Here is an 11196-nt window from a genome sequence, read left to right as displayed (position 1 = left end):
AAATGTAATTTTAATATTATCTAAATTAAATTAAATTATTTTTATTTAATGATTAACTGCAAAAATTAATTTTAAACAAATACGTTGATTGCCTACGTACAAGGTGACCCAAATTAACTGAACAAACTGCGCCAATACATTCCCTGTGTAACACAAACCTACCTCGAAAACTCCTTCCTCGAAAAGCTCTAATGAAAAAATGAAACACGTAGGGTAGAGTGTAATCTAAGCCCTTGATTCAAAGACACCTCGTACGAACTTCATACTAAAAGCAACCGCATCAAACGCAAGCACCGACGAAAAAACATACGTACACTCCGGTTCGTAAGTATTACAACACTTACCGAACGTGAACCTAACCCAAACAGCCTCTGCAAAATTGTTAAGATCTTGAAGAAAATCGTATACCTACTTACGGACGACAGTGTACCTACGTCTCGAAAGAAATAGTTAAAAATACAGGACACCGCGGACGAGATAATTTCCAGCTACACGCGCAAGAAGGAGAAGGGTGAAAAGCGAAACAAGAAAATAAAACACGAAGGACGTCGCGTTTCCCCTTTGAACTTGAAATCAGGCTGGCAAATATCACGTCAGAGGGTAAGACGGAACGTTTCTCGAGGTAACCGGAAGCAGGTTGGCAAATGCGAAGGGCCCACGTAACTCGGCGGCGTGTGTACACTTCACGCTCGAGATGATTCATACCTCCTTGGACTGGATCGAGGAGGATCTCTAAATGGCTGGTTGCTGCAGCAATTTCGCTCGTCCATGCGTGCAACTGGCTGGAATTTTCCACAGCCAGCCAGACGGAGTTTTCGATATCTCCGAGATCGCCTCCTCGAGGTTTCCACGGTACATTTCCGGGATACGTATCTTTATCCCGATGATTATTCACGTGAACTTACCGAGCGGCGATCAATCACCGGTCGAGATCACGGTGTTCGATCCCGTGGCGTGTTTGAAAGCGAGCATGCGGCAATTTTCGAGCTGTTGGTTTTTATAGTTTGTTAACCTCGTTTCCTACCCTGTTAGCGTCGTCTCGCGCCGAGCCAATTTTCGCGGCTCTTTGTCGCGCCTGTTTTTCCAATAGAGCCCTCCTTTCCAATGGAGAAATTCAAGGGGAGGGTTTGGTAACAGAAACGCGCGCATAAATCATTGTGCAGATTTGTCGAGTGATGCATTGGGTTGGCGATTTTTAACTTGGCACACGTGAACTAATTACTGAAGTGTAGAATCATTGATGCATCGGGTAGAGGATGTCGCCGAATCACTTCAGACGGTGGATTTTACGAATTATCTTTATTTGTTGATAGTTTGCTGTCGTTTTGCTGATTCAATGCTGACTGCCTTTCGTTCTTTTTCGAGGCTGCCTTTATATTGGGGTTTTTGGGAGTTGCGGGTGGGGGAATTTAGGAGTGCGTCCGTTAGGTAAGGACCAGGAATGTGTAAGGATAATGATCAGGACTTGTTAGGATTGAGGGTTCGATGGTACGGGAGAAGAATAGCAGGGACAATGGTTAGGTAATGAACTCAAGGATTCGGTACAAAAGAAATGGGTAGAGTGCATCAGTTTGAAGATCTGCCGGAGATAGGACAGGAATTCGGTGGGAAAGTGGAAAACGCGCAGGTAGTTGTCAAAACGGTACCTGGGACAAGGATCTGTATGCATGGGAGTCAAGGGATGAGGATTCGACAAGGAGAAGGTGAAACTTGTGGACGATTTTTAAGATGTAACACTTGAATATATGTGAATGATATGTTTGCTATGTGATAGGAAATGAAATATTATCATTCTTAGTCCTTAGTTTATCTGTATTCACAACTAATCACCCACTTTCACCATTACTCATACTGAACTCCTCACCTTCCAACACTCCTGCATAGTCACAACCCAAAGTCCGTCTTCCCAGAACCCTTAAATAGCCCTATTTTCTCCATTTCCGCGTTCATTCTCCATTCTACCACGCGCACGTCACGTATCGTCAAAAATCTCTGTTTCACGCAACGACGATCCCTAAGTGTTTTAACTCAGCGGTACCCCAATATCTGCTCCTAGTTCCACGTCACGTATCATCAAAAATCTCTGTTTCACGCAACGACGATCCCTAAGTGTTTTAACTCAGCGGTACCCCAATATCTGCTCCTAGTTCCGAGGAACTGGAGCAAACCGGGCATCACGGTATGTTGCTGTTGGATTATTTCTAACAACACCCTATGGAAATAATCAAATGAGGACAAAAATGTCTCCGCGTTATTTTAAACAAAGTAATGTAAACAGTTCCTAGGTATAAGGGGAGCCCAACTTTCTTTTCGGGTGCCCAGAAACAGTCCTTTAGAAGATTCAATAGCGTAAAGACGTTTCCTCTGAGTCCGTAAGTAAATAGCATATTACAAAGTTAAAAGACTATTTCTTTCCATAACCCATTTCCAATAGTTGCAAATTATACGTTTAAAATAAAAAGGAAGATGTTCATTTTGAGAAAGGTGGTCTTGATATATGGGCCACTCGTGAAATCATCGAAATGAAAAGTAAGAACTGCATGTTTTCCGTAACGTTACAATAATCTGTGACTATTATTTAACCCTTTCACAACCACGTTATCTCTTCCAAGAATTTCTTATTTACGTACCAGTCGTCGCGACTGTAATGAAACTTAAATTCAGATCAATTTTCGTTCAAGTAGCTCAAGTGGAAGATACATATGCGTCCCAGTGATCACGAGAAGGTTAAAACGAATTTTATATCTGCACTTTGTGCCGGATACGCGATATTCCAGATTAACTGTCGTTTGTTTCTCTTTGCATTTTTTCTCAGCACCAATGTTTGCATTCGATTGTTTCCTTCTCTCTGTGCTCTTTCTTTCGTTTTTATTTGAACAGTGACAGAAATTTATTCGCAATATCTTCGCTAAAATTTCACGATTAAAATACCGATCTCCGTGTATGAAGGGTGATCTGTGGCCGGATGCAATTTCAAATGATACTGCTGGTATGCCCGCTGGGTTGGGCAGATGCCCGACACTCCACTTCGTCCTAGTACGTGCTTGTCTCGTTCGCTAATATGAGTTTATTTGTGACTGAAGAGGTGGACGTTAATCCCATTAGAATATGAATTAGCCTGACGCGATAACCGAGGGAATAATCGGTTTGCAGCGCTCTTGATAAAAACGAGAAATCGACTTCGAATTAATTATGTGAATTTCATACTTAGGGAACTTTGTGTGGGAAGGCAAAAAGTGTTCACGGTTGTTTCGAGCTTGAATATTTAAAATTATTCGCGTAAACTTTCATTTTGGGAACGTACGTCGACGCGAAAATGTTGAAAAAGTAGGGATCTGCAGCGATTTTGCGATACTTTCGCGAGAACTTAAAAAAATGTTAAAGGAAAGCGTAGAAATGGGTTAATTGAAGTGCAATAAGAGGAGTCACTGTGACTAGCGTGTTGAAAAGTAATTAAAAATTTCTGTCTAAATGAAATGGGTAACTTGAAGGCTTTAAGGAATTTTGTGTAGCAATCTGAGAAATGATTCTCGCCAAAAAAAAATAGCGAATAAAAAAGAATATTGTTGCATCGTGGAAGGCAGAATATTGCAACGTATAATGCTTTCGTTTCATTAATTACCACGAAACATCTAAAGAGCCAATGAGACCGTTAGATAGTATATAGACGGCAAATTACAAGAATTCCCAATACACGTTCGAAAGCTGCGGTTTGTTTCAATTTGTGGCTTGCTCATTTGGAATTCAGCCAGAGTTTTAATTTCCAGATGTTTTTTAGCTCCCTTTCTATAACATGTAACGTTGACAAATGGGCTTCCGTTGCCAATTAGCTATACATATACGACCTTTTAAACATGACTTGAATAATTTTATATGTCGATGCACAGAATTTGCAAAGACCTGTGCAAATGAATAATTCATATAGAGTAATTTCTAGAAAAATAATATATAATGTACAAATATTTCTGCTTTTGTTTTCTAAATGTTTTCTAAAATCATAAAATCTTTTATGCGGTCGTAAGAAACATTCTTTTAACGATAGCAGCGATAAGACCAGAAAGAGAACAATACAAAAGTAAATAGAGAATTAATTCTATCGCCATGTATATGAAAGCGTCACGCCTGGAACAGTAGACGTAGAGTGTAGCAGAGGGTAGGACGGAGAAAAACGTAGGCGGTTAAGTAGGGGTTTGGACGTTCTATACTCTGTTCAATTTAAGAATAACCTCGTTTCGCGCATGGGACGTGCCTAAGGCAGGGCTAGAACCCCACTACACGTCCAAAACCCCCACTTAACCGCCTACGTTTTTCGACATATAAACGGACGAGAATCGGTCCGAGAGCGAGGTTACTCTTAAATTGAACAGAGTATAATGGTTCTATCCCTGCCTTAGGCGCGTCCCATGCGCGAAGCGAGGTTACTCCTACTTTGAACGATGTATAGGAGTTAGAATCCAAAGTGACTAACTACGTGAAATGAAATTTATTCATTTCTTTTTATTTATGAAGAATTAAGCACCAAGCATGTGCTTCGATACTAAAATTGGAAGAGTATCAAAAAGTGAAGTTAATCATTTCGGCTTCTGAGTGATTCGGCTGTGTAGTTTTTAGGGTTTGTTACACAGACGAGATAAGAAACATTATTTTTGAGAAAATTTTCAACTAAGATTTTCCAAAAGTCAAAAGCCTGAAACTTACTTCATGGATAGAGGAACTCTGCATTTTTATGGGCCGTTTGAGTTGCCAGGTATAGTCGGTGGAAGAAATATAGCGAGGTCGACGTATTGACGGTGAAAAACTATAATTTCATCGCTTTCCTTAAGCGCATCTTCAACATTCACCACTTCTGTATTTCCAAGTACGCGCGTCATTTTATTGCTCCCGAATGTAACAAGAAATAGCTGTGACATAATCAAGGATGAAAAGAGACCTACAGATAATTGAGAATATTTCTGTGACAGTCGAGCGGAAACGCGCAATTCGAGTCTGTCGAAAATACTCGGAACGCGAACCGTCGGCGGATGACACGGAAAAAGGAAGATGGACCCGTTCTTCTTTTCTCGCGCCTTGCTGAACAAGCCTTTCCCGTTGCTTTTGATGTTCCAACGAGCTCCTTTCAACTTCGAAAACGTTTCCGTCTTCCGGTTTGGCAATTAAGGCGAAAGTTCCCCGTTGTAAACGCCGTTTAATCCGCCTTCAGACGCCGCCAGATACGGCTTGTAACCGGCACCTACTATCTTCGTGTGAACTTTCCAAACGAATTTCACTGACAATTCTCCGCCGGATGAACTTTCTGGCTCTGCTAACACGCGAAAGACGCACTGATGCGATCAACAGAAGTAGGAGGAATCACATGTTGCGTGAAAACTTACAGAGTGTTCGTTAATAGGGGGATCCCCGTTTCGGAGACACTCGAACCTTTTTGAAATTATTTTCAGCAGGTACTGAAAATAAGTATGTATATTATTCGTGATTATTAATTCACTTAATTGGCCTAATGTGAATCCTTAGATTCGTCAAGAATAACTTGACTTGAAAGAATCGTATGAAGTTTAAGTTAACATGAAAAGGTTGAGTAATTTTCAAAGCTCAACTAATCGCTCGAGCGATGAATTTGCGAATGATTAAAAATCCGACATTTCATATTACACGACCTAATATTTCAAATTCATTTATAATAACAGAACGCTTGGTTTATGAGAAGAAAATTAAGTTGCGCGCATAGGGAATTTTGGGGAATTAAATTGGTAACCCAAGAAGTTAAGATAATGGTAAGAGTGAAATGGTTAATTTTTTTTATTTCGAAAACAATATTTTGTCATAGCCGTGTTGCTTCGAAAAATGAAACGATTGATGCAGGTTTGAAGTAGATGTTCTTCTAACGACTATCGATAAGTTTTCGATATATCGACAATACCGTTAAGATCTCGATATTTCGACAATATCGTGATTAAATAAAGTAGAATGCAACACGTAATACATCACTCAGATCTAGTTATTTTGATTTAAACTTAATATAGAAAGTACGTAAGTATATTTAAGCTGTAACCTCGTCCTCTTGTCCGAAAGAATCTGTCCTATTTTAGAAAAATAATCTTTCACTTGAAACGGAAGTTTCTGGTATAGATAAATATTTGACAGTCATCTGACAACCATTTTCTGTATTCCATCAGGTTATTGGTGACATTGTCGTTGGTAGCACTGCTAATTTAAAAACCTCTAATTTAGAAGCTTTGTAGTATCACATTTTTTGTATAAATAAATATATAATACAGATACTATATTTGTACAAATAATAATTACTATATAAGTATGCAATAACCTCTTCCAGTCATGAATAACGAAGTACTTGATTTGTTTCTCTGTTATGTAAATTATAAAGTAAACACGAACTGCACTGATCATAAATTTTGGAAATGCACACTACTTGTGTTTTATAATACTTCTTAATAGATTTAGTTTATATTAAAACTAAAATTCCAATTTTGGTACATAATTTTCAATTTTAAATAATCATAAATAATTTTGTCTTTTAAAAGATAAAATAAATAAATTCAACGTTTTTGTGATCTGTTTATTTTATCACTAAGTCACTCACATTTCAAAGCGGAGAAAGAAGCAACTGAACGCAGTACGTAGAAATTTATACGATATCGAATCTGTTATTAGTTTCAAGCCCAGTCCCCGATTTATATCTAATACAAACTCGATATCTTACTCGAGGAGGAATAAATTTTGCAATATGGAAGGATTTTCTCCGTATGGCGCGGCACGCTTCCGTAGGAATCCGGCGAAACAAAATAAAATATTGGATACGAGCGCGGCAAGGAAACTTAAAGCCATGCAGGTGCTTGATATCTGAAAAATAAAACGAAAAGTCTTACACAATGAACGGCAATTTAATTAGCGGCTTAATTAATTTACGTTACTTTCCAGTGACGATATCGTAAATGTTCTTTAAACAGGCGGCCGCCTACAGAACAAACGAGGAGTAAATGAATTTTATATTTCGTTTCGTTTCGTTTCACTTTTATCTTATTCGAAATATTAAAGTACCCTTAATTACGGCTGGTTTGCAGCTGCTCGAGAGTGGAAATAGAAGATAATTTCGAATAGCTAATTGACTGATCGTTTCAAATATTTAGGCAAATGTTTAGGATTAATTACTTTTTCTTGGTATTAAAGTGTGGGCGAAAATAAATCAAGTAAAAAGTGAAAATTCAAGCACTTGCAAGCTCCCCATTTATGATCGTTGGAAAATATGAAGCAGGAAATTGACTATTTCTTTTTATTGAAGTCTCTTTTTATTAAACCTTGAAATACATTGGAAAAAGTTTATTCAAACTTGTGATCTTTAGGAAATCAGAAGAGAATTTTTATTAAAGGTTAGATCAAACAGAAAACTGTACGTGATTTTATTAACAACGTTACAGTAATAATCTCTTTCAAATATTTATAAATGATAAAAATTGTGACGAAATAATAAAAGAACAACGCATAAATATAGAAGAAAAAAGAATTCACGTATTTCAGATCACTTCAGCATTTTTTTTTTTTGTTCCTTCGTAATCCATTTCTTCCTTTGTTCAAAATAACCTCAACGACAATGGACTCGTCACACTAAAAGAATATGTACATAGTTTCCCCTGTACCATCGAACGGTTGATGGTTATCGCAGATTAAGCTCTCCGTCGGCAACGTAGTATCGGCCAGTCGATCGTCTGGAAGATCGATCGATCGAAGACACGACGGAGATTGGTCTATAAAGGATGCTTATAAAACGGCAAGATCGTAGACGAAAATCGTCGAAAGCAAATTGCTCGAGACCTATCCTGGTTTGAACCTCCTGGATCGCGAAAATGCGGCTAGACGTGACTGAGATTTGATACGTGAGAAACATTTCCTCGAGAAAACGATTCGCGTGGAATCGAAATTTTGACGATCGATGAGAATCAGTGAAAAATATTGATATCGAACGGGGGAAAAGTTTTCACTGCAAACTTTAAGTGTTTTCCGCGAAAGTGAAATTTAGAGAAATGCTTTCTTCAATGCGTAAAATGAAACAGTAACAATTATTCATAGTTTGGTTGATTTTTCTTTTATTATAACTCGTACTTGTTCGTTTATTCGTTGATAACACGAAAAATAAAAACCGTAATAATTACACATGAAAACAGTCAAGTAACCTCAAAAAACTAGCGAAGCTGTAAACACGCCTCAAAACTAACCTCCGTGGTCGCATTCTTATGTTAATGCGACGTTTTAAATGTCTATGCAGTATTCTTATGCAGCACGTATCGATAAATCACTGCGCTTGCGAAGAAACTTCACGGTAATCCGAATACTACAGTGAAAACGGCTCGTTCAGCTTATTCGTAAGTTACTGCAAGCCGTGATATGGCCGTTGGTAAATGTAAAGCATCCCGGCTACAAATTGATAGATCGAGAGACCCAGGATGATGGATTTGATTAGTCACGGATCGTCTCGTATTTCGTAGGTTAACTTACTAGCTGCTCGTCGCGATAACTCGGTCAAACTCGTGCTGATCACCGAACGATTCTCGATATCCGCCGGAGGCATGAATGTGCAACGAACTTACGCGATATTATAAAACGGATGCTGCAAGATTTTGAAAATAGGTTAACCAAGGCATTAGATATTCGACAATTACATTCAAATGAATTTCAAACTCTAAAATGCTGTATTATCTGCTACAAACGTGTAAATCCGGTACTCTGAACTTCTTTTACGTGCTTTACAAATTCATAACACAACACCAACGAAAAGATGCATCATTGTTATTCGATCGATATCTCGTTCGGTCTAACGTCGAGGGCACCTTGTAGACCTCGAAACTCGAAACCATTATACAGACTTATCTATCTGTTCAACACGGTCCTAGTTGACGTAGGGGAGCAGCACCTGTCATAGTACGACTGCATTTCACCGTACGTGGCAAACATAATGACGGATACGTGAACCTGTGAAATATTCAACTCACACGCGTTGTCCGCCACGTGTTGCTCTGTTGTAGAGTCGTGGTCCGTTAAGCACGGCCTATCTAATTCACTTGTACAATGCTCACACGAGCGCGGACCATGCTATCGGAAAATATTATTTAGCATCGCTAGAGCGAACGTTTTCGAGCGCAACGAACGATGAGGAACAAGCCACGCGGCTTGGCCATTGTTCTTTTAGCACGATGGACAGACGACGACTGCGAATTTTCGCGGAATGACAGAACAACGAAATAATCCTTCGATCGGTGGCTTTTCAGTGGTTCGTTCCTCGAAATGTAAAGTTTCCCTTATTTAGAAAAAGTAAAAATAAACGGTGACGAATGATAAATTAGATTTTAAAATGTTTAGGTTAGGTTAGGTTAAGTTAAGATACAAATCTTTTTTATAAATATAATTTGTTTCATGATAAGATTCATGACAAATTACGTTTTAGTTATGTTAACATTGAAAAATGACATTTACTGTATAGTTTTTGGTTATCAAATTGATAGATATTTGATACTAGAAACGTTTTACGAATTTACGAATATCTGATTCCAGGCTTACGATCAAAGCAGGATGTCCAATGAACCTTGAAAATTTCCCGATGGATACGCAGCGGTGTCCACTACAATTCGGCAGCTGTACGTTTCTAACCTCAAAATGCATGCAATTAATTCGAATAATATTAAACATTTAAAAAAAGCACTTCACAACACACAGTTAAAAAGTGTTAAATCTATGCAATTTTACAACGTTACGGATCTTAATCTCTTCAAAGATTTTGTTATATTATTTTGCACACACTACAAGTTTAATTACGTCGAAAAATTATAATCGTCTTACTCAAACTTGGTAATATGCATTAGGCATACCTGTATAATATTAAAAAAGAAAACACTAACCTTAAAATAGGAGAAGAATTTAGTAAAAAAAACTACAAGCTCAAAGGTAATACTGTAAAGCAAAGAAAAGCGTTAAAGAGATAGAGTGCTTCCGTGGTTCGGAGACGTTCGCGTAATTGTCGCTTTTTTGCGGGGGCGTCCTGCGGTAGAATGGGAAAGATTTAAGATCCGTAACAGATACGTGCCTCTCTCCCTTGAGAGATTTTTCGTCCAAGAAGAGAAGTGACACTGTAGGGGCGAACGAATTTGACGCTTTTTTACGGCCCCTTCGCGACGCTTCGGCAAGAAATATTCTCTTGATTACAGTCGGTTACACGAAGCGAGACGTGATCTACAAGTGGAACAGCGCGCGACAAGTAGCAATCGCAGAAGACATGAAATTATCCCAATTCGATTTAGTTGCCAATCCAACTGCAAATTATTCTTCAGCGACAACCCTCTCACACGGTGAGTCGATACTTCTTTTGCGGCATACTTCTTATCTATAAAAAAAAAATCACTGAAGATTATCAATGAAAAAAAGAAAACAAAATAATTATTTGGTATATTTGTGATCTAGGGATTTATTTATAGTTTTTTTTTTTTTGTAAATGTATAGCTGAGGTAAATTATCATTTATTTAACTGGAAATATATTCTGTACAAATGAATTTATTTAAAGTATTATACGTATTATATTGAAATTCATTTGTTCTTCAAGTTAGGGAATAAGAAAGTAGGATTTAATAAGTACAGAGCATGAATGCAAATATTTCCTAAACTGATGCTCTTAGAATGTTTAATTGTAATCGTAAAATTTAATCTTGTCATAAAATGATCTCGAATATGTTATTATTAACATAAGCTACTAAATGATCTCAAACTACCCAGCTCTGTGAAGTAATAACAATCTACGATATAAATATTTTTTCAGAAATTAATTTTAACAAACAATGAAAATTCGAGCCATGAATCTTCTCCGATATGACCCTCAGACGAGAAATAATCCGATTCCTCTTCCTACTCTGTAAATAGAACGTTCGTTGCTCGTCCCTCTATACCACAAATCATATACCCGCGCTTGAAATGCACGGAAGTGAAGAAAGTAGAATAACAATCATAAAGTAAATCATGATCTTCAGTACTATGATGCTTTCAGTATTCGCCGTTCAATTCAAATAAAATAGAAGTATGGTAAATCGATATTTTCTTTAACCGAAAACGAATTTAGTCTTAATTTATATTCAGTTGTTTCTTTAAAAATATTTCGTATTTAGTTATTTCTTTAAAAATAAGTATAGATCATGAACTAA

General features: G+C 37.7%; 1 protein-coding gene across 1 annotated transcript in view; it reads left to right on the top strand.

Annotated features, from left to right (window-relative positions):
• Window positions 1-11196, top strand: part of LOC108579273 (gamma-aminobutyric acid receptor alpha-like) — a 48882-nt gene that overhangs the window by 28561 nt on the left and 9125 nt on the right. Inside the window, exons 5-6 of the mRNA XM_017942779.1 lie at window positions 9562-9644; window positions 10212-10352. Coding sequence (XP_017798268.1) covers window positions 9562-9644; window positions 10212-10352 — 224 coding nt within the window. The remainder of the gene's footprint in view (window positions 1-9561; window positions 9645-10211; window positions 10353-11196) is intronic.

This window comes from Habropoda laboriosa, unplaced genomic scaffold (genome assembly GCF_001263275.1).
Source record: "Habropoda laboriosa isolate 0110345459 unplaced genomic scaffold, ASM126327v1 scaffold14, whole genome shotgun sequence".
Lineage (NCBI taxonomy): Eukaryota > Metazoa > Arthropoda > Insecta > Hymenoptera > Apidae > Habropoda > Habropoda laboriosa.
Note: the sequence above shows the minus strand (reverse complement) of the source record. Positions and strands in the feature narration are given on the sequence as shown.